Raw genomic sequence first — 23,003 nt, 5'->3', positions numbered from 1 at the left:
AGACACCCCCTCCAACCACCTGTGAGAGCTATCTCCCTCACACGCCGAGAAAGAAAGAGAGCGCTGCTTTTTTCTCGTTCTCTCGCGTTGCGAATTAGCACTCATCCGCCGTGTGTGCTTTTACCGTTTGTCGAATTGCTCACTCGCGTTTTTGTTTTCGAAGAGAGCGGACGTGCACGGACGCGTTTACGCTGGTACATCGCATCGCTGGATTCCGTTCGGTTACGTTCTGGCGTGTTTTTTTCTGTTTGTCGCGTTGTTATTAACTTTTGTATTTTACTACCACTACGGAACGTTGTATAATTTCTGTTTCTGTTCTCCAGCGTTTACGCGCCGCTTTTTGCCTTTTTGCCACCTGTACAAGTGTGTGCTGAAAAAAGATACACAGTTTGGGCAATAGAGCGTTTTCAATGCCGGCTTTAAAGTGTGTGTTTTGCTGACGTTCCCAACTGTCATATCTAATTCGTGCCAACAGTCCGAGGAAATAGTAATAATATAAGTGGAAGAGCGAAGCAACAGTGCAATTGAATATACTTACTTACATATGTATGTATGTATATCGTTATTATCAGCGGATATCGCTCATGCGACGTATGTTACCTTGAAAGAAAAGCGCCAAACTTGTGTCACCTATTGTGTACCTATTCCACATAATTTCCATAATTTCTCCCTGTGTATGTTTGAGTGCGTAGCCGAATATTAAGTGAAGTACAGAAGCAACAACAAGCCACAGCAGCAAGCACATCAGTTACTATTAAATTATATTGCAAGTTACAAGCTGGGGGAGAAAAAAAGAAAAAAAAAAAACAACAAATAATCAAGCGAAACAAGGCGAAAAAAATACACAACAAAATCAAACAATAACAGTAAGGGCAGCGAAGAGAACATTTAAGTGAGCAGCGACTGCGCCGTAGACGTCAACTGCGACAGCGGCTGAGGGTGCAGCAGAATTAACAACAACATCAGGGAAAATAGACCCACAATGTCGAAAAACTGATGAGGTTCGTGCACAAGCAAAAATATTTAATATTGTTTAATATTATTAAGTTTTAATAAACGAAATAAAATACTCAAAGTAGCTTTGAAGCAACTGCTGACTTGGATCTAAAATTCATTAAAATGATTACATTTATTTTAATGGGTATCGCTTTTTCCTATTTTAAAAATCAATTATTTATGTTTTCGGCTATGTACTTTGTTTTGAATATCTGTGTAAGTATGTCGAGTATGTGCGAGTGTGTGTGAATACGTGGTTTATTTGCTGCTTGAGTGCATACGCTTCCCCTCCCCCTCTCTCCACATAATCGAACGTTCTTTTTTTTGCTTTGCTGAGTGCGGCTTACGCTGCTGGCGTCGCTGCCTGCGCCACCGTCGCCGACTTGGGTGCTCTACTTTATTCTCTTCTTTGGCATTTTTGTTTTGCGGCTACGGCAACAACAAAGTCGATTACAACGACAGCCCCAAAAAGCGCCACACAGACAGCAAAATAATAACGCCTGTCCAAAAGGTTCGACCAAAATGTACCCCTTTAAATAGGCAACCCTTTGCACTGGAATATTTCTCGGTAGCCGATATCCTAAAGTTCTCGAGGCGAAAGAGCATTTGCAATACACATATACTCAAATTGCACTAGGACGACATTTATACGGTATTTCTAACTCAGTACAACTAGCATTTTTTTTTTGATTTTCATGCCGTGTATGTTCTGTGTCGATATTTTTAACTTGAACGCCATTTGGGGAAGTAGTTGATATTCTTCCTTCCACTATCTATGCAGGGTATTACATCAACAACAATAAAAGTGTGTTGACATTTTTGTGTTTTTTTCGATTTTTTACGTCTGTTTTGCTCTATACGTTATGGCATGTGTGTGCGAGTGTGTGTGTGTCGCTGCCGAGCCATGGGCTGCGGGTGGCGGGAGAGGGTGGTGGGTGGTTTGGGGGCGCAGTCCATGGCAGAAGCTCTAGTCGAGGGCTACGTGTTTAAATTATCAAGCCGAGCTTGTCATCGCCACACGCACGAACATCAAAACTACTGACACACATACGAGTGTGCATGTTAACGTTCGAATGCCCGATATATGTATGTAGGTACATATGAATGTTTGTATGTATGTATGTAGTACATACTAAGTGTATATATAGATTTCTATAAATGATTGAAGTGAGTTTGCCGGCTGGCAGTTGGATCGCATCGACATTTGAATTTTGAGTTCTCTGCCGCCGGGCAATCATAGAATATATGACAGGCGGCCGAGCCTATTGATTTTCAATCAATATTTCGTCGTGGCCACATAACGCTCAGATATTTACAGAGCCATACAGTGGGGGTCAAATTAGTAGCACTACAGGCTGGTTGTTCAAAAGGTGTCATGGTGAATGAAAAACCAATACATTTGAAGTATATTTCAACTGTCTGTGATCCCTTTGAATCGTACATACATATTCATGTTTTATATTTGAGTGTCGAACTTATTCCATAGTAAGATTTGATTAGTAGTTCCGCACAGTAAATAGTATGCACTCCTAATAACCACACATTCATCAAAATAGGAGCGTCTATTTTCAGTAGGTATCAATGAACCCCCACTTGTACTTCTTCGCATTGCTAATTATTAAGATAAGATAAATATTTAAATGATAATATCAAGATACTGTAATTTGTTCTTTAAGGCAGTCTCCAAATAAAAAGCGTACTTGATCTTCTAATGGCATACACGGCGCATACTTGATGTCAAACATTACATGAAAGGTTAATGGGATTAAAGTAGCTTATTGTAAACATAGATACATCCGCTGCCCGAGCATTATGGTAGGCAAAGATAAGATAGATAACTAGTTTAACTGCGATTTTCGTTCCAACACCCAAAGTGCGGGCTGCTTACCCTTTGGAGTGGCATAAATTAGCGCAGATTCAAACTGTTTTTATGGATCTACTCGGACTCGGACTGACTTCCACATATGCGACCTCAGCTGTTTGTTTTCCATACGATGACACCAAGTTTCTGCCTCTCTTTCTATCTGCTGTTCGATTTTCTTGAATTTGTTTTGCATTTGAATGTGGAATTGAGAATTGCTATAGCTTCTTCGACTGGGTCGCAGGCCTCTTCTCCCCACCGCCCTTTCTTCGCGTTTCACCTTTGGAGACTCCGCACCGCATGTGCTATACATATATACCGATGTATGCAAAACAATCGGGGAGCTGAAGCCCCACTGTGGCTGCGCTGTCGGCGCCGCAGCCGGCGTAATCGTCGCTGCTTTTTATTATCATTTGATTGCGTTGCTTTATGATTGCCCGTTGTTGCTGCTTGTCGCCTATTTTATTGTTGCTTTTTTCCACTTTTTCTAGCTTTTGCTTTTTGCCCATTTGCTGCTCATTGTTTATTTCAATTCTCCTTTTGGGCTGCCCTCTCTGCACAGGAAGAAATGCCGTAGATCGTTCCAAATTTCGATTTTAATACAGCTATAAATTCATAGTTCACTGTTTCTGTTCTTCGTTTGTTTTAAATTCTTAGAGATATACCATTCATATTGCAGCGATGTCTATTCAAATCCCCTTTCTTTCTGTGCATCGCCCCTTCCTCCAGTTCTTTTACCACAACGGCAGATTTGTTGTTGTCGCTAGTTTGCTTGTTTACTGAATTTACTTAATTTGTTTTTGCGGTCGGTGGCTTAGCCCTATTTAAGCAACTCTCACTCCGCCGTTTTCCAGGGCCTGTCACCTCCTGGTGGAAAGCCATCGCCCCGATGCACTTTTCCGATCATTTCGGTTGCTCGAAGCTACTGTTGTTATTATTTGTCACGCTTCGTCATCGAACTGGAAATGGGAAGTAGGGAAGAAAGGAGTTGCAAACAACAAAATTGGAACGCTAATGGGAGCGTGGAGCTGTCATGTTTGCTTATGAGCGGCGGCTTCATTTCCGCCCGATTCAGGACTACAGGCCGGGACACAGTCGAGCGGGGTGAGGTGTGGGAACTGGAGCTGTCACATGTCTGGCAAAATGCTTCGGGAGCGCCTGCACTGACAGACCCTGTAACTGGTCTCAAGGAGGGGTATGCTGGAACGGGTGGGAAGGATATGAATATATTTTACTAAGGCTTAGTTAAGTATATTTATGGAAGAACTTACTGATTACTACTCACTTCTTAAAACCTTGGATGTGTTGATATAATTTATACATTGCAAACTCATTTTTTTCTTCCAAATGTATATAGCAGGATAAAGTTGAGATTGAGTCTGTTAAAAGGACCCAGGCGGTGTTGCTTTTCCTCTTCGCAGTTCAATCCTTTCCCGCTATTTTTTGCCCTTTTTCTTCTCACCACGGCAACCACTTGTTTTCCCAAGCACAACAACAACAGACACACAGCTACAAACGCGGAACTTCCCTTGGAAGGTCCACACAACTATACTCGCCCATTTGTTGTTCGTTGCCTACTTCTTTCCTACTTTTTCTTTATCCACACCCTTCGGGGGCATTTTCCCCGTCGGCTTTTCCTTTTCGGCGTCTGCGTCGGCGCAGGCGGCGCTGCTGGCGTCGCTGCCAATGTCAGCCTCGACGTCACATTCCTCGGCTTCATCAGCTTCAACAGATGAATAAGTTTTTGCTGGAAAGTCGCACGCGCTGTCACGCCTCCTTCTCGTAAAAATAACTGCAGTCCTCAAAGTTTCATAATTAAAACAAAAGCAACGCTGTGGGGGAATCCCCCACACCCACACACCCACAGCGTGTCCTTTCCTAGTGTGCGTACATTTGTGTTCCGGTGTGTTTGTGTTAGCCCGCCTTTTTTCTGTGCCCAACATATGGCAGCATAATTCCTCGCCTTTCGGGTAAGAATTTAATGAAAACTGCCTTGAATTTAAATGTACATACTTTACGGCTCTACATTTTATATTTCTACGAATTTTTCTGTATAATTCATTTAATAACCTCTCAACAGATTACCAAACATGCTCTCAGAATCTAAAAATATTAACGGACAACTTTACTTACGTTTATTAACAAACGCCATTTACATTTCTTTCTTAATACCATTAAGGTATATAAGGTATAACTAGTGTCTGTCTTGCACTTTTTAATTTAATTAATTTGTACTTTCCATTCGAACGTGGCACAGCAAACTCATTTTATTCAGTTGCGCTGATCTCCGATATCAGCGTACCCTTGGGCGTATACGCAATGCGATCGAATTACGACGGCGCCCGGCTTTTCGAATGCTCGCACAAGTATATGGGATGGCGAGCCGGAGCCGAACTTCTTTGATTACCATTTCCCCTTTCGGTTTGACGACTCCAATCATGATTTGCATTGCGATCCCATTTCGATTAAAGTCTCCAGTCGCAGTCGACTATCCGGCAATAGCGATCTCATTTATTCCGGATGGTCGCTTCACGCCCAATTAGACTAAAAGCCCGACCCGAATCGAATCGAATCGAGAGGCAGAGGTCGATTATCCGGAGCCGACTGCCGGGTCATCAATAATATTCGCCGCGGACGAAAGTGAATTATCATAATGAATTCCAGTTCGCCACTCGCCGTGCCCGGTGTACTATACTCCGTTTTAATTTTATTCTGTGCGCGGCGCTCTTTGTTTCCAATTGTCCATTTGTTCAATTGTCCGTAGTGCAAACCATGTGGCTGCCGGCGGACAGTAGTTGTCCTTACGGATGGAACTGTCCCTGGTCCTCGCAGGTGGTCGTCAATGGACTATGGATGAAGTTGCCGCCCAGCTATTACGAAGGTTCCAAGGGGAAGAAGGGTACGGATTCAATACACTTCAAACATTCAAAGCGCATAAATGAATTTTGGAGTGTATGATGTGCATATTTTGATTACACCGATGCCATATCAGCCATCAGGCTCAAGCCTTAGTATAATTATACATAATCTCATCGAGAGTTTAAAGGTTCAACGCCGTTTTCAAAGACAACCGCTCTTATCGACATGCCAATATTCTAGGAATCGTGAAGCTTTCGTTGAAAACCTCAAGCGAAACACAGATTCCAACATGGTTTCACTGCTTATTTGGTTTCATTTAGGTCCTGATGGTTTACTGTAGCTTGTGATCGCTTACTCCACATTGGTTCCTCCGATTGTTTTCAGTGTGGTAGTCGTGTAGCACCTTACAGGTATTGATGATTAAGGAGCGAGGTTCCATTGGCTTCTAGCAATTATCTGCGACAATTATTGGTTTTTCCCAGTGTGTGAGTGTTTGTGGCCCACTTTACGGTGGGCGTTGACATTGAGTGGGCGTGGAAAGGGGTTCGATTGTTGTTGCTACCATTGCTCTTTGCATTGTCCATCCCTTCTGCCGGCGAGTGCGTGCGTCTGTGTGAGTGGCGGGGTCAATCATTAATATTTCATGAACATTCCACATTTCCATTTCACAAAGCCGAGGCGCGCGTTTTATTTTGTAGTCCCTGTCTGTAATACACAGACCGAAAATTCGAAGCTCTTTAGCATTCAATTGATTTTTTTAAAGTAGTACTTACTCCAAAGACCAAGCGTATTAATGGTAGAAAACTTTAATTTAGTAAAGGATTGCAAGACATCATCTTAAAGAGCGCTCAATGAAAGTCATGTATTGTCTAAAATTTTTCTAAGTGCGGCTTACCCCACCTCACTGCATCCTGACATCAAAACCCCACTGACACACTTGCTACGAAGGACTACAAAGGACCTGCGTGCCGTTGAAGACCACATTTAATGACCAACAAAAGCGAAATTGTCGCGGGGGCGTCGAGAGGTGTATGTTGTGGGGCTTTCCATTTTACATTTAAATGCCAGAGAATAATTGCTTTTCCCTGTTCGCCGTGTTGCAGACCTTTAACCATTGCGAATGGCATTCTAGAATGCAACCGGTTGAACGAAGGGTAATCCTAAAAAGAGACAAAAAAAAAAGACTTGGATGTGCATATGTACATATGTATAGATATATCAATAGTAAAAGCAAATGAGGTAATTTTAAGCCATTTGGGCTCTTATTAACCACTTAAAGTAATTTTTACGGATTTTGAATAAGTAATGCAGCCCTATTTATTGCATTGGTTGTAACGATACATCTTCAAATATTGGTTTTGAAATTGCCATATCGCCATATGGTTTGTGTTAGTCAAAACGACCTAGAAGGCTTTTTGTGCCCAACAATTTCAAACATCATTTTTATATCAACGATATGTGAATTTGAAATAAGTTGATAATTGGAATTTTCGAGAACTTAAAGGAATAATTCTTTGCTTGAATATAGACTAACTAAGACTATATAATTAATTTATTTAGCTTTTCTATTTGCATTGACTTTATGTTAAATTCCAACATAATTACCTCTTTGCAGCCAACAAGATGCAAGCGGTCATGGACACGGCCGCTATGGCCATCGCCATGGGATCGTCCGGTTCCGGATCCGTATCCGGGCTTAGCTCCGGCTCCAGTTCCGGGCCGGGCAGCAGCAGCAGTGGAAGCAGCAGCAGCGGATACGGAAGCGCCACGACCACGCCCACCAGCGGCGGCCACTTTGACAATTCGCCCACCTCAATGCCAATGGCCACCATAGCGACAGTGGCTCCGTTCTACAGCGAAGCGCTGACATCGCTGGACGCCCAGCAGAGACAGCAACAGCAGCAGCAACACAATCCAAGTCACTATTACCCACAGAACTACGGATACGGAAATTCCCTGCCCCTAGATACCGCCTACAACTACAGTGGAGCTCCGTACAACTCGTACAGCAGTGGAGCAGTGGGACAACAATTGTCTGGAAACAGTTACCCCGTAAGTGGAACTCGCTACGAAAAGCTCACTCCCGCTGGGGGGGCCAAGTATGGAGGAAATCCAATTGGCGCAACCGGTACGGGTATCAAGCCGCAGGCTACGGCCACGCCCTTCTACGCCCAACCCCTTTCCGGAGGTGCAGCAGGCTCCGGCGGTTATATTAGCCAGTCGAATGCCACTTACGATCCGTACAAGTACAAGATTCCCTCCTCACAGGCTGCAACGCATTCGATGATGCCAAGTAATATGGCAGGCAGTACTGTTCCGGGTACATCATATGGCCTACCCCTAAATCCTGGAGCCGTGCCCCAAAAACAGACGCAGGTGTCGCAACAGACACAGCTTACCCAACTGGAGCCGAACTATGCGGCCATTAAGCCTAGTAGAAGCTATCAGGGAATGTCCACAGCTGCGGTTTACGGCGGAACTGGTGGTAACTCCAGTGGAGTGATGAATAATCCCACGTCAGCGCAATATTACGACAAGTACGGAATGGCCATGTCCATGTACTCGCCAAATGGCGGCTTACCCATGTATAGCCAGCCCGATATGGGTCCCGAGTCCGCCGGACTGCAATCTTACAGGAAGCCCACCAACAACTGTCATTGGGGAGTGGACTACAATTCGCCCAATTATCGATCTCTACCACCGGCGACAGGCCCCAACAGCACTTACCATCACCCCCATCCTACTCCCGGGCCCGGGCCCGGACCTGGACCCGGACCTGGACCCGGACACGGAACCATCAACAGCGAACTATTTTACGGGTCCACGAAATACGATAAATACGGAAGCGCCGGAGTTTCGCCGTATGTCAGCAATCCGTATGGGGTTCCTTCGATTACGCAATCCTATGCCAGCAGAAATTTGTGGTCAGGTACGGAGAATGCGCCTTTAAGTTCCCGCCAGAATTGTTGCTCGCAGGGATACCCCTTGAACCAGCAGAACTGCTATTACCCGAGGGGTAATGGTTACGGATCTATTTCCGGCCCCTATGGAACATCAGGAAGCGCCCCGCAATCGCAACCTCAATATCCGGGAACTGGACCATCCGCCGCTGCCATGAAGCTCAAGCATCCGACTGATATGTACGTGGGCCACGGCCCCTACGAAGCCACGCCTAGTCAACTGGGCTATGGATATAGTCCACAGGCGCTCTCAGGTTCCACCACATCGAATAACCTGAACAGCCAAAGATATACGGCGCCAATGGGGTTGGGGATGGGCGGCATGGGAATTGGTATCGGCATGGGCATGGGAATGGATCCCGGGAGCGGAGGCTACTACAATGATCTGAGTCTCAACACCTTGGACAGCTATGTTTCTCCTACGATGCCCCAGCAGCCCTTGCGAACACAACCCTATCAGGATTATCGCAAGAGATCTGGAATTGTTGGTCCCACCTCCTCGGCAAATTGTTATCTAGGACAGACTGGAAATTCAGTTGGCGGATCCCTCACCAACCTCGATGCACAAGTGGAAAACTATGTGGGCTTCAATCTCCACGCCGCGGCACCCTCCAACATAAATTACACTGTGGAGTCGACGAAAGGTACCCAGAATTACAACATTCGCGACTTTCTCTCCACGTGGAAGGTTGACGACGAAGATGAAACAAGTGCTGTTCTTGAGATGGATCCTCCGGCTGTGGCGCTGGTGGCACCAGTACCTAGCACACCCAACTTTATGTACGAATCTCTGCCACCGACAGGACCTCAGGCCACAGCAGTCGTGGATCATCAATGCATTAACCTACCAGACATAATTATAGACATTGAAAAGGCCAATGGAAATGGCAGTGGTCCCGTGGACGATTCCTTTGGCAGTTTCGACGTGGAGAAAGAGTTGGATGAACTGCGTCTCAAAACGAATGCCTCTGAGCAACAACCCGTCAACGAAAGCGATGCCTTGGCGGAGATCCTCCGAGAACCAGACCCTGAGTCATTGATCGAACAATCCGCCGATCCTCCCTTGCCCAGTCCCATTTTAAACAGCAATGAGGCCTATGAAAATGTACCACAACCACCTGTCCCTATGGACTTCGATCAGAATAACAGCTCAAACTCAAACGAATCCACCTTTGCTAAGGAGTACGAGACCTTTATTCACAAAATCGATGGTACCGAGAGTGACCCCGGAGAAGCGACTGTCCGGGTTGAGAGAGAGAATCCGAAAAGATTTAAGTTTTATAAAAGAAAGCGCAGAACCACAGATCCCCAGGATAGGTTGGATCAAAAGGATGAAGAACCACAGGTGGGTCCTTGCCAAAATCAAAATGAAATCTCTCTCTCGGCTAAAACTTTGGCCAGAGCCAGTAAGAAACTTCTGGCAAAAAAACGGCGAAATCGCATTAATTTGCTTAAGATCCTGGAATTCGAGAGCCCAAAAATAAAATATCGGCATTATTTTAGGATACTGAAAGTCTTGCGAAAGAAAACCGCCTATAGTAAAAACAGAGAACTCCGATCCAGCCTAATGAAGAAGCAGTTAACCATTTTGAAAGAGAAACGGCTGCCTCTGATCAAGAGGCTGATGAAGAAATACGATGCGACTCCGGATTTGCATAATCCCCCTAGTCTCAAAGGGCTGAGTGTCTCGGCCTTGAATTCCTCCGAATTCAGGAGCAGTATACTGAGTGGAACAGATCGGGAGACGGTCATCAAGAGTGTGTGCAGCTACAAAGATAAGACTGAGGAAGTTCATAAAGAGCCAGATCTGGAGGAGCAGGGCTTGGACACCAGTTCCCTGGAGCTGCAGTCAAACTTTAAGGGGTTTGATGACATCGAAAATACGAACATGTCCCCAAAAATTAAATTGAGAGTGGAGCTGGACGACGAGGGAAGCGACAAGAGCCCCATTAAAAGGGAAGTGGAGCATGATGTTCAAAATAAGGAGGAGCAAATACAAGCGTGGCTGAAAAATAGTGTGGTACCCACCCCAGAACCAGAAATTCATGCTGAAATCCCGAAACAAGAGGCTGGTGTAGCGGAGTCGACATCTTCGTCATCTTCTTCAAGCTCGAGCTCCAGTAGTTCCAGTTCGGACGAAGACTCTAGCAGCTCGAGCAGCCAGGAAGATGAAGGCGTTTCTTCAAGTAGCAGCAGTTCCAGCAGCACCAGTTCCCGGAGTTCTTCAACTGGAGAAGAGAGCGACTTTAACGAGCTGGCCGCCCTGGAAAAAGAACTCTCCCAATCGCAAACCGGAGAGCACATGGGGGAGCTCTCTCCCCGGGAGATAATTTTCAAAGAGGAGAGCCCTGAAGAGTTACACCCAGAAGTGGAGGTCTTCAACCACGATATTGCCAAACTGAAGCAGATCCTGGAAAGCGATGGCGAAGCAAAGCCAAGTGACCTTAGTAAGATTGCCTTAAATAGTTCCTTAAAATCAAATGAGTTAGTCGTAAGAGAGGAAATGGAAACTGACCTTTTAGGAGCATCCGAATCTCCGGATAGATGTGGTTCTGCTCCTACTCCCCGAGAACTAAGCGTCGAGGAGGCGCTGGCGGAAATGTATCAGCTTTCAGATCTCGAGGGCAAGGAGGACGACGAGGAGCCGAACACCAACGGTCAGGATGTACTGCTTATCAACCTGGCCGAGATATTTGACTCCAGCAGTGATCTCTATGTGGTACAGTGCGACATGAACGAGAACATTCTGGGCGTGGTCGCCAATGAGGATCAGGAGGCCGAGGTTCAACCCAATCAGGCTAGTCTTGGTCAGGTGAGTCCCGCCGCGGAGGAGCAGGCCGACACTCTGCAGCTCATCCAGTTGTTGGCTGAGCCCCAACCAGAATTTGATGCCACGCCACTAATACATCACGAGGAGGTAATTCACGATGAGAAGCCTGATCCGCAAAAGGATCGGCGAAAGTTGCTCAAATATCTGCATGGGAAGTATGTACAGAGTCGGATAAGTCGCTTCTACCACGCCCATCAAGTCCTGCGGAAGTACAAGCGCCAAAGAGCAGGGAAGAAGCGTCTCGGGAAAGTCAAATAGGTTTGCAGCTTTTACCAAAGATATTTCTGGTCCCTGGACAGGATCAGATGTGTTCGGCTCGTCGAAAAAGGCGATCGAGTCGAAAGTAAATAAAAGATACACCACACGTACACGTTAGATACACCACAAAAAAAAAAAACACTAAAGATATGGATGCAAATGCAGCTACACTTTACAGAATCTCAAGACTTTTTTTAATATTTGGATTTATTTAAGGAAACGGAATGTAGCATAATATCTATGTATAGTCCTTTTAGGAAAATCATAATTTTTAAACTTTTACGATACTTATTTTAGAGTACCATATATATTTTAGATATCTGTGCAATATTTACATGGAAAATGTCGTGTTTATCTGGAATGCGCGAATTCGAATCTCGATGGGTTAAGCATGAGTAAGCAGCGTTAGACAAAGGGTTAACCGGGGGTCAGTCGGGGAGTTTTGGGGTTTCTGTCCGAGTCCGAGTCGCGTGCAATTAACCAGATACATACATACTTTATCGGCTAATGTATCAGCGTTTTACTCGCTCAGCGAGTCGAGCCAATTTAAAATGCTTTTCGCCAAAGGTCAGGCCCAGATTGAGATACATTCGCAATATAACTTATACACATATATCGGGGGGAATATGCGATTCCAGTTGCGTGTTAGCCTTGGCGTAAGTTGGCGGCCAAAAAAACCCGCCCAACGACGCCACCCACTTGTAGCTTAAATTTTTGCCACCAAATGCAGCCTAGACCAAAAACTAAATACATCTGTTGCAATTGTTTGATCTGTTAGTAGCCGAAGACCTTGTTTTAGTGCAATTATTTGTTAGGTTCCTAGAGCAATTTGTTGTGTTTATTTTAGGAATACGGGAATTACCAAAATTGTTAGGCTTTGGCTTCGTACACCTAACCATTGAGCCCAATTCCCATATCGACAAGGAAATCGAGGGGTTTCTGTTTCATAAGACCCATCCCTAATTGATGCTTTGCGCATACGGCGACTTTAGGGCATAGCCAATCACAAATCCAGACCGGTTATCGAATTTGGCATGGGGGCCTTAAAGAATTCTCAGCGCCCGACATATGCAAAATGCGGATGAGGAAAACAATATTCAAGGGCAATGCCAACTATGAAATAGACTTGGGTGCTGGTCTAGTCTTAGAATCCTAGCCCACAGCAACACTAAACTGAAAATGTTATCTTATTCTATAACCGAGACCACCTAGATGTCTTTTTCTCGTAACACATTCCAAAGGACCAAACATTTGAAACTAATACATGTATAATGTCTAGCTAAGCTTCTAAATGTACGTTCTTTCGTTGGTAACTTTTACGACTAAGTAATACGCTTAATTTTAGTACAAACAAAATACGAAGTGCAAGAGCTAGCCCACTAAATGGAGTAACAACGTTAGCAGTAACAATAATATTTATTGCGCAATATGTACATACATACCATCCTTTGCCACTCCACACACATTCCACAATGGATAAACCATATATGTCTGTAACTCTATACTTGTAAATCGGAGGTTTTCACTGTACCTTAGCTTTAAGATTTGTGACTTTATCAATGTGAGTGTCTTTGAGCAACCAAACAAAAGAAATGATATACGAAACCCAAAAAAGAAAAATAAATGTTTTATGTAAATGTTATTCGGTGAGTTGTGAGTTTTGACTTCTATGGTTTTGATGTGAGTTTATGTAAAGCGTTAGCAAAAAGGTAACGAACGGAATAATATCCGATAATAATCTGATATCTGATAATACCTGATAACATGCAAGATTCCTAAAGCAACTCCAATAATCACCTTTCTTTTCTATTGTACAGAAATATTGCAATTTATTTTGTAGAATTAAAAAAGAATAGCACAGTTCACAAATCTAGAATTTGCAGGCTAAAAGTAAAAATCCAACTTTTGGGGTTATGTTGGCGACCAGTCCTCCGCCCATTCAATGTCATTCAATATCCTCATAATATGTAAGATCAACTGTAGTTGAACTCTGGCTTTGGTATCGTTTCTTGGATCTCCTTTTGAAGGCCCGTTGGTCACTCCGTCTGCCGGTCAATCTATCCAATCTCTTGAAGGCTCGACCACAGTCTCCACAGTACGATCATCTGTGAGCGCACCCAGTCCAGACCCAGTGCATCACTCGAAGTAGCGCTTCTTGAGGTCCGGCGGATAGGTCACGTAGATGTAGTGCTCGTTCTGACCCAGACCCGCCTCCTGCTGCACAATCTCGTGCGTGGAGGCGGAGGCACGAAGGGATTGCTGCGAGGAACCCACATGGCGATGCCTCGTTTCCAGCGGCCGCGGATGCGTGTTGTAGTGACGCTGTGTATCGCCAGGAGCTCCAGCGCCTTGTCCCGATCCTGATCCAGCCACTATGTTGGTGGCAATCTGGCGAGAGGAGCTACTTGTATAGTCGCGTCGGTCTAAAATGTCCTGTGGGTAGGCCAGGCTCGTCGAGTGGCGATGTTGCAGGTGGGGATGCTGTCCCGAATGCTGCACCCGATGGTGCAACGGCGTGTTGGCGTTGGAGGAGCTGCTGCGAACGGCCCCTTGGGTGGGTGTGCCCACTGTTGGCCCCACCGGACGCTGATCGGCGATGTAGTGCCGCGGACTGTGCCGATGATACTGAACCTGCTCCGGGTACAAGTCCCGAACGGATGCCGCCTGCTGCTGCTGTTGCTGCTGCTGTTGGTAATAGTACTGCTGCTCCTGAAGCAGGTGCTGCTGTTGCTGCTGCTGACCAGCTATCCCGCCGGCGTCCAGGTCGAGGTCGTGCCGCGTGGCATAGTCCACATGGTAGTGATGACCCGCTGCTGCTCCTGGCATGTAGATGCTCCCGCCGGCGCCGATGGATCCCTGGCCGTAGTAGTGGTTCGCGTTGATTGTCGTTTCTTCGGAGCTGAAACAGGTGACTTGGGTTCGCTCAATCTCAATGGAAGAAACAGGTGGCCAGGACACACTTACTCGAACAGGATCCAGATAATGTAGTAGCAGAAGCAGATCCCAGTGGAGAGCACGAAGATAAGGATCACGATTAGACCCCAGGGAAAGGCTCGGGGCTCCAAGGGACCATCCTCCCAGTATCGATCGCAAGTCAAGTACCAGCACACCGCCTTGTTCATTTCATCTGCGCGCATGATAGGTTTTCAAGTATAATTCTGATAAACATAAGCGTAAAGTGCACTAACCTTCCATCTCCTTGAAGGCCTGATCCGACATTGACAGCAGCAATCCCCCGATGCAGCTCCTTAGCAGGATCTCGCAGCGGTTCTTCAGCTTACTCAACTCCTCCGGCTTGCAATTGGCTCTGGCCTTGTTTCCGTTTCCGTTAGCCCCCGATCCCTCCTCCGCTTTGACCTCGTCAGCGGACTGGCCACTGCCCTCGGGTTGTCCACTCCCCTTCTCGTCCTCCTCCTCGCCGGTCTCGTTCTGCCTGTTGGCCTCCGGATCCGCTGTCGGCTTTAGGTGCGCCTTCCCCAGCTCCTTAAGCTTGTTTAGCAGCTTCTCGCCCGCCGATCTCGTTCCAGCCGCCGACCCGTCCTCTGGCGATGGATCTAGGCGAAGGGGATTGGCTGTGGTGGATGCACGATCTCGGGGATGGTGGTGGGATTGGGGATGTGTTCGCTCACCTGCCGGTGACTGATTCTGCTTGCTGGCCTGGCTTGGCTTGTCTTGAAGTAATTGACGGTTTTGTACTTTGGCGGCACGCGAGGCACCCAATGTGGAAGTTCTGGAAAGGATTGAGGCGTCATATGACTGATGGCAAATACAAGAGCAACAAAGCCGAACACACCTAGGTATTAAGCTCAAGTAGGCAGCATTCGCTTTGGCCAACGCGGAGTTCTGGCCCAGGGAGTCGCCCCAGACCTCGATGTCCGTGACAATGTGCTGGTCACCAAACTTCAGGCTGGACGCGTCCTCCGTTTCGAAAACCTCACACCGCATTATGTCGCAGAAGTCGGCTAGGCAAACGGCATCCTCCGCCTGGGAAATTCAAGTGGAATTGGAAATATCAGTTGACTCGTCACTAGAACTAAACCTCTCTCTAAAAAGTTTTTTACCTGATTAATGATGCTTTTGTGGCGTGTGTCGAAATGTAAGTCCAGGTGCTTCTCCTGGTAGAAGCTCTTGCCACATTTCCTGCACGTCCACTGAGTAGGTCGATCCCTTTGCTTGGCATCCTGGCGGGGGGCAAAGACATCCCGAAACGGATGAAGCGGGCACTCCAGCGGCAGCTTCACCTTTAAGTTTATTTGTTTCGGTAAGAAACAAGTATCAAGGAAACTAGGATGTGGTGGACTTACCTGATGCTTGTCCAGAATGGGAGTCCATTTGGAGCGCACTATTTTGCGCACCAGTCGGCTGTTATCTCGCGAGCAGAGGATTCTGATCACATTCGTGGGCGGCCATGGTATTAGCAGCAGAAAGTAGACCAGTGCAATCTGGAAGTGTTTTAATTGGGTCTCTAGATTTGGCATGAAACAAGAACATACAAGGTAGCCCAGCACGCAACTTTGCCGGCTGACCTAAAACCACCCTCCCTTTCTTTTTTGGGTCACTTAAAGTTGAAGGGAGAACCTCGCAGAAAATCGATAGCGAAAAAACTGAATGAAAGGGGTGGGCAGTTGCGTCTTCGCGGAACACGAAATCCCTGGGACGGGAACTGAAAAGACTGCTCGGAGGAGTTGCTCCCGACTCACCTCGAAATTATGATATTTAGGCGACATTCATACTATGTATTTATGGTCGCTGTGCTGTTGGTGTCCTGTTTTTCCGGTCTAGAAATCCCTTTTTCTAGTTCTACTTTTCCTGCTCAAATGAGATATGAATTGTAGGGTGGTGGGTGAAAATATCTTTTAGCCTTGCCAAGGACTGGTTTTTCAGTTGTGGGTTCTGCTTTCTGATAAAATAAATAATAAAGCCTGATTGAGCTTGTTCTACGTCCGCACTGGTACAAGTTTCTTCGCTCTCTAAAAGTGAATTTGCCACTTCCTGTACCGCTCTCCCTATTGTTCGCTCTCAGTTTTACTCCCGTTAGAACGTTGTCCTGCGTCAGTTATCGACAGCTGTGCCAAGGTTGCAATGATGCAGCCTATCGATTGCCTTAATATAATAGTTTTAAAATTGCATTATTTCTGAGAAAATCAAGCAATCCATTAATATATGCACCCTCCTGAAAAAAATAGTAGCTTCCGCAAAGTTGTACATAATTTAAATCCGCTTTATTTTGTGGTTGTTGGTTTTTGTTGGAATTCCTTTTCGTCGGCAAGAACCGCCTTTGTAGTTATGTTTCCCGCTCATTACATTTTTACTATTTTACAAAATTCTAAACTAAAATTAAATTGTTTTCGCATAACTTTTTTGAACAAAGTCATCTCTTGAATTAGGGGCGTTCCCAAATCGAAGTCGCCCTGTTAGTTTGGCATTTACAAACTAGAGTACAGCCGGCGAGCGCTTTTTTTGGGGGTGAAACATGGGGATTCACAGTCCATTGTATATGCGATTGATCGAGGATTGGTCGAGTATTTTCTTGAGCGCTAGAATTAGAAACGTTTATTAATGACACAATTACTATTATTTCTTGTGATAATGTATATGCTAACCTTCCTTGTCCTCCTCCGTAAGATCCTTTTTGGGGAACTCCACATCGAAGGTGATGTACAGGTTGCCGGTGAGGTTGTTGTTCTCAAAGTTGGGCATGCCCTCGCCCTTCTTGCGGATTCTGGCCCCGGGCCACGTTACCTTCTCTCTCGTGACGGGCACCAGGTGTCCATCAAGGTGCTTGATCTCCATAGAGAAGCCGACAAGGGCATCCTGCAGACTGATGGTCACGTTCGTGTACAGATCATCGTTCTTGCGCAGGAATCGCGGATGCGGCATTTGTTGAACCCGCACAATGAGGTCGCCGGGCTCCCCATCGATATGTGGCTCCCCCTCGGCCACGAACCTCGTCTCTTGGCCGTCGACCATGCCCTGTTCCACCTCGATCTCCAGTGTGCGCTCCTCGTTGACCAGCTTCACGTTGGGACACTCGTCGCACACCGTTTGTTGGATCATCTGGAAGCGCCCGGGTCCAAGGTTCCGGGTGACCATCTCCTGGCGGCAGTTGCATTTCCTGGTGCCTGAGGCGGGTTTCGTTACGGGCTTGTTCCTCACAATCTCCACAAAGTTTCCGGAGTATAGCTCCTCCAGGGAAACGTATAAGTCCATTACGATATCGGCACCTCGCGGCGCATCTTGCTGCTGGCCATCACCACCAAAGTGAAAGCCGAAGTCCCCAAAGAAGCTGGAGAACGGATCACCCCCGTGATCCATCATGCCCTCCTTCTTGAGGCATTCCTCGCCGCAGCGGTCGTAGGTCTTCCGTTTGTCCGGATTGGAGAGCACTTCGTAGGCCGCTCCGAGGTCCTGAAACTTTGTGGAGGCATCCGGGTCGTCCTTGTTCTTATCCGGATGCAGCTCCTTGGCCAAACGGCGATACGCCTTCTTCACCTCGTTCGTGTTGGCGTTTTTCTTTACGTTCAGTATCTTGTAGAAGTCCCGACCGGCAAAAGCCTCCTCCACCAGCAAGAGGGACAGCTGAATTATAACCAAGCACTTGATAAGCAGCATTTTGTCTTCGATCCTTTTTGATTCAGCAATTCATTCTTTTTAACCAGCTGATTCGAAATACGGTTTTAAATGCTGGCAAAAGTGTAAAAAATTGTAGTTGTCGCCGCTGGCAACTTTGTTTGTGTGTGTGAGTCGTGGTCTGCGCTGATTGGTTGGCACTGTCGTTAGGGTTGTCACCACTCCTCTAACAGAACAGCTGTTTCGTCTTACAGTCAATCCAAAAACTGTGGCAACGCTGCTTGCAGTGCTGTTACAGCGCAGATAAGCGCACCTGGTCACACTCGCCTAGCGAAGATAAAGAAATAAATTGTTTAATCCAATTTAGCCCCGCAAACTGCAAGTTTGCTGTTTATCTTTCTCTGCTTTGCCCTCTTCAGCAACGCGCAAGTGCCTGTATAAGTTTGATAGCGGCTTTCAGATTAATTCCAAAGGCGCCCAGGCTTGAGTTTAGCTGTAAAAGTAATAAAAATAAAGCCTCTCAATCGAATCCCTTTCGTACGGTACTTTTGCGATTCCAGACGCCCAAGGTAAAAGGACTAAGCGAGCATCCAAGCGGGAAGTCCCAGAAAAATAAATTTACTCCGAACTATGGCATAATAAATGTCAAGGCCAAAGCAAAACAATAACAGAGCTATCAGAAGCTAAGGCAAAAAGACGTAGTTGTGTGTGAGATAAAAGGTGAGTAATTCATCACTTTAATTATGCAGCCGGTAATGTGCAATAATAAGTGAGTGTAACTGTACGCCTAATTCGCAACTGGTGATGTCAACACTTTAAGCGCAAGTTGACCGGGGTTTAAGTTCAACCAGAAAGCAAACATTTCATGGGATGCAAGCTATCGCCCTCAAAAGACAGTCAACATGCAGTGAACATATAAACTATTTATTGGTTTACCACAAACTTTTTAAAATACCATTTAATATTAATATTAATATTAACTAAGTGGATGCTAGAACAGTTAACATGAATTCTCGAGTTATCCTACTGTGACTCGTACAAGCTTAAGAGGCTCTACTGTAGTTCCAGACCCCCTTTTTTGCCTGTTATCAGTCGTTTGAACAAAGAAATATTCATTGAAGTATAGAGTCAGCCCAATAATCCGACAAAAACAAGACTGAGTCAGTCGACGGGAGGAAACAAAGCAGGGAATCGAAATAGCAATACGATATGAACCAGACTTTAGATAAAAAAAGGCCCCGTTCCTATTGCATTAATAGAACTTTGGATTACAGGACGGATCATATGCTGATATGCTATAGTAAAGCACATTTCGACCGAATTATCAATATCTCCACAAAGCTTATCTTATCAGTGCCATAAATAGGAACCCCTTGTGAGAGTTTCCATTATCCGAACATCTTGACCAAGCACAGCAAGCAAATAGCCGAGAAATGCGGGTATTACCAAGATAACGATACTAAACACTATCTTAGACTTGAATGAATTTGGGTTGTAGACAAGCATGGAAATTACCATAATTATAAATGTTTATAGTATTAAAAGGAGTTTAACCTATTATAAATCAATCTACCATACAACCTACTCACTTGATCAGGATAACCACCCGAGTCGATCTGGCCATTCGCATCCGCATGAACGCTTTGATCTTGCGAACTATAACAGATAAGTTAGAAAGATAAGATATATATATGCTACAAATATTTGCAACACACCCACTCTGTAGACCAAAAAATTGCGATTTTGTTGTATTTTAGTTTTATCCTATCATCGCACCCAACTAGCTGAGTTTCGGGTATCTGAAAGTCGAGAAACTCGAGTAGAATGCCCTTTTTTTGTGTTTCTCTAAACGCATCCAAGTTAATGCCAATCAAGCAAACATTCCCGATTAGCGAAATCCAGAGATTAGTAAACGAACCGAGTATTAAGTGAACGCCAAGTGGACCCATTAAAAGACATACAGTAGACCGCTGGCCAGCAGTTTCGCCCTGCCAGGGGACGCGTGCGGTTGTGATAGTTCTGATTGTGCTAAGGCAGGAATATTTGCAATCCCCTTTGATTGAAAACTAGTAAGTTTAGGCGACCTAAACAGTGGCAAGTGCTAGAAAACTGGAGAGATCTGCGGATGTCTGCACTTGAATTTGACTGAGCGGCTAAGTGGGCTGTCCCACGTAATCTTCTCCAGCTGTCATGAGGACTGCAACGGAATTAGTATTATTCAAAAATATACACTTCTAATCGCCGATGCTTATCGAATACTTAAGCACGGACCAGCCGGCGATAAGCCTTGGTCTTACTATTTTCAAAATTACCAACTCTGCAGGGTGCCAGGATGGGTGTACCGGGAAATAAACGAATAAAAATTCCGTGATTAGCCGCGATACGGTTTATAGACATTGATTATGCAAGCAAAAATAACCCAACGAACTGTCCTCACTTCCAGATGCAACTAACTGCCTAGGGCTGGATTACTCCCACCTTGGCAATTCCTTAAAGGCGTGAACCTTTGGAATCACACGCATCCACCATGTGCTGCAAGTGCTGCGGGGAAACTCAACGCAAGGTCTGGGTCTTCGGCTTGGGATCGGTGTTCCTTGTGCTGGGAATACTAATCGTGGTCTTCTGGCCGGGTATTGCAGATAACCTTGTAGAGGATGTAAGTATATATAGCTAGTAAACAAAATATTAAAAAACTGCAAAATTTCTTTAAGGAAAAAAACGAAAAGAATGTATGAAACCTAAGCTCTTATTTGCCGCCCAGATTGCGTATTGCAGGTTAAGGGAAATATGTTTACTGAACGATATTTAAAAAAAATGTATTTTTATTTCGACATACTAAAATAAACTTCATCTTTACACAGGGCCTTACCCTCAAGCCCGGCACTGATGCTTATGAAAGCTGGCTGGAGGCACCTATCCCCATTTACCTGAGCTTTTACATGTTCAATTGGACGAATCCCGAGGACATAAGGAACCCGAACATTAAGCCAAACTTTGTGGAAATGGGTCCGTACACCTTCCTGGAGAAGCACAAGAAGGAGAACTACACGTTTTACGATAATGCGACGGTGGCATATTATGAGCGCCGCACCTGGTTCTTTGATCCGGAGAAATCCAATGGCACTCTGGACGACATGGTGACCGCTGCCCATGCCATTACCGCCACGGTAGCAGATGAGATGCGAAACCAGCGCAAGATCGTCAAAAAAATCATAAACTTTATGCTGAACTATGAAGGCGGAAAGTTGTACGTAACCAAGCCGGTGGGGGAATGGATCTTCGACGGTTACCAGGATAACATTACCGATTTCCTAAACCTCTTCAACACCTCGAAGATCGACATACCCTACAAACGCTTCGGGTGGCTGGCGGACCGCAATGAGTCGCTGACTTACGATGGCTTGTTTACTATTCACACCGGCACTGACGATATATCTAATCTGGGTAGACTCACCCACTGGAATGGGAAATCAGAAACTGGATTTTACGATAAGCCTTGTGGTGTAGTTAATGGAACCACAGGCGACCTGTTCCCGCCAAAGATGAATGTAAACGATGAGATTACGATTTTTGCCACCGATGCTTGCCGATTTATGAACCTCCGGCCCCGGGGCACATTCAAGAATCACGGCCTGACCGCCACTAAGTGGGTAGGCACCGAGGAGACTCTGGACTCAGGAGAAAACTACCCTAACCAGGCCTGCTTCTGTGATTCGGAGCGATTTGAGGAATGTCCCAAGACCGGTGTCGTGGAGTGCAAGGCGTGCCGAGACAAAGCACCCATATACTCCTCCTTCCCTCATTTTTACCTAGCGGATCAGTCGTATGTTGATGCTGTCAGTGGAATGAAGCCGGAGAAGGAGAAGCACGAGTTCTTCCTAGCCGTGGAACCGATCACTGGAGTGCCTGTCCAAGTGCATGGACGCATCCAGATTAATATGATGATTGAGCCCGATGACGACTTCGAGTAAGTAAAGAGTTCATGGATAAAAACTACTCATACGATTCAACGATTACGTACATAAAAGCAAAGGTGTCAGAGAAAATGTTAGTCATAAAGTAAATCTTATTTGCAGCATATATCGTGGAGTGCAAAAGGTTTTAATGCCCATGTTCTGGTTCGATCAGTATGCAGAGCTCTCCTCCGAGTTAGCCTCAAGGGCCAAGGTAAGACCCAATCCATACTTGAAATGTTATTCACTTAAGCGCCATGCTTTTCATTTCAGTTGGCCATTAATTTGTCCAGTTACGGAATCATATTCGGCTATTCCCTGATAGCTTTTGCCAGTGTCTTCCTCATCACCGGCATCACTCTGACTGTGACGAAAAAGTGGGTGCGGCGAACTCCCGAGGATGAGGACATGCTTACCAACTAGAGCAAAATAGTTTTTAAGCTTTGCAAAGTGCCAGGAATTGTTAACTCTCCTAGTTCATTCTGATAGTCGCCCGTCTAATGCTGTTCTTTGTCAGTTACGCGTTATGTAATATGTAAGTGATACGAATCGACGTTCGCCTTGCAGTTTGTGATAGCAGAACCTACTCTAACTCTACAAAACCCTACTCTATCTGCAATATTACACGAATCATTCACAAGTTGAAACTTTCTGTTTGAGATTTATGTTATCGTACTTGATAAACAAAACTTCATACATTTAAAACACTCCGTGTA

At 45.5% G+C, this 23,003-nt stretch overlaps 4 protein-coding genes across 10 annotated transcripts; 2 read left to right on the top strand and 2 right to left on the bottom strand.

Annotated features, from left to right (window-relative positions):
* Window positions 1–161: 161 nt before the first annotated feature.
* Window positions 162–11,906, top strand: LOC117145287. Of its 3 annotated transcripts, none has more exons than XM_033310888.1 (3): window positions 162–591; window positions 693–1,001; window positions 7,332–11,906. In XM_033310888.1, exon 3 carries the CDS (start codon window positions 7,340–7,342, stop codon window positions 11,762–11,764), a length of 4,425 nt encoding a protein of 1,474 aa, XP_033166779.1. In that variant the 5' UTR covers window positions 162–591; window positions 693–1,001; window positions 7,332–7,339; the 3' UTR covers window positions 11,765–11,906. The 3 variants fall into 3 exon arrangements, with proteins under 3 accessions (XP_033166779.1, XP_033166786.1, XP_033166771.1); XM_033310895.1 differs by having other exon boundaries at window positions 162–1,001; window positions 7,332–11,123; window positions 11,199–11,906; XM_033310880.1 differs by having other exon boundaries at window positions 162–1,001.
* A 1,666-nt stretch (window positions 11,907–13,572) lies between these two features.
* Window positions 13,573–16,729, bottom strand: LOC117150472. Of its 4 annotated transcripts, none has more exons than XM_033317369.1 (8): window positions 16,465–16,729; window positions 16,069–16,206; window positions 15,826–16,005; window positions 15,558–15,748; window positions 15,394–15,494; window positions 14,953–15,336; window positions 14,729–14,891; window positions 13,573–14,663 (listed from the first exon to the last, which is right to left on the bottom strand). In XM_033317369.1, the coding sequence occupies exons 1-8, from the start codon at window positions 16,489–16,491 to the stop codon at window positions 13,901–13,903; spliced, it is 1,947 nt and encodes a 648-aa protein (XP_033173260.1). In that variant the 5' UTR covers window positions 16,492–16,729; the 3' UTR covers window positions 13,573–13,900. The 4 variants fall into 4 exon arrangements, with proteins under 4 accessions (XP_033173260.1, XP_033173261.1, XP_033173259.1 ...); XM_033317370.1 differs by having other exon boundaries at window positions 14,953–15,318; XM_033317368.1 differs by having other exon boundaries at window positions 14,953–15,494.
* Window positions 16,730–16,967: 238 nt separating this feature from the next.
* LOC117150658 (dnaJ homolog shv) lies at window positions 16,968–18,525 on the bottom strand. Its single transcript, XM_033317645.1, has 2 exons — window positions 17,368–18,525; window positions 16,968–17,301 (listed from the first exon to the last, which is right to left on the bottom strand). The coding sequence occupies exons 1-2, from the start codon at window positions 18,374–18,376 to the stop codon at window positions 17,246–17,248; spliced, it is 1,065 nt and encodes a 354-aa protein (XP_033173536.1). The 5' UTR covers window positions 18,377–18,525; the 3' UTR covers window positions 16,968–17,245.
* Window positions 18,526–18,645: 120 nt separating this feature from the next.
* LOC117150656 (protein croquemort) lies at window positions 18,646–22,992 on the top strand. 2 transcript variants are annotated; one of them, XM_033317644.1, is made up of 6 exons: window positions 18,646–18,835; window positions 18,895–19,054; window positions 20,778–20,990; window positions 21,196–22,301; window positions 22,411–22,501; window positions 22,561–22,992. In XM_033317644.1, the coding sequence occupies exons 3-6, from the start codon at window positions 20,862–20,864 to the stop codon at window positions 22,708–22,710; spliced, it is 1,476 nt and encodes a 491-aa protein (XP_033173535.1). In that variant the 5' UTR covers window positions 18,646–18,835; window positions 18,895–19,054; window positions 20,778–20,861; the 3' UTR covers window positions 22,711–22,992. The 2 variants fall into 2 exon arrangements, with proteins under 2 accessions (XP_033173535.1, XP_033173534.1); XM_033317643.1 differs by having other exon boundaries at window positions 18,646–19,054.
* The last annotated feature ends 11 nt before the right edge of the window (window positions 22,993–23,003 follow it).

Source organism: Drosophila mauritiana, chromosome 2L (assembly GCF_004382145.1).
Source record: "Drosophila mauritiana strain mau12 chromosome 2L, ASM438214v1, whole genome shotgun sequence".
Lineage (NCBI taxonomy): Eukaryota > Metazoa > Arthropoda > Insecta > Diptera > Drosophilidae > Drosophila > Drosophila mauritiana.
The sequence above is the reverse complement of the archived record's forward strand: the minus strand, read 5'-3'. Positions and strand labels throughout refer to the sequence as shown.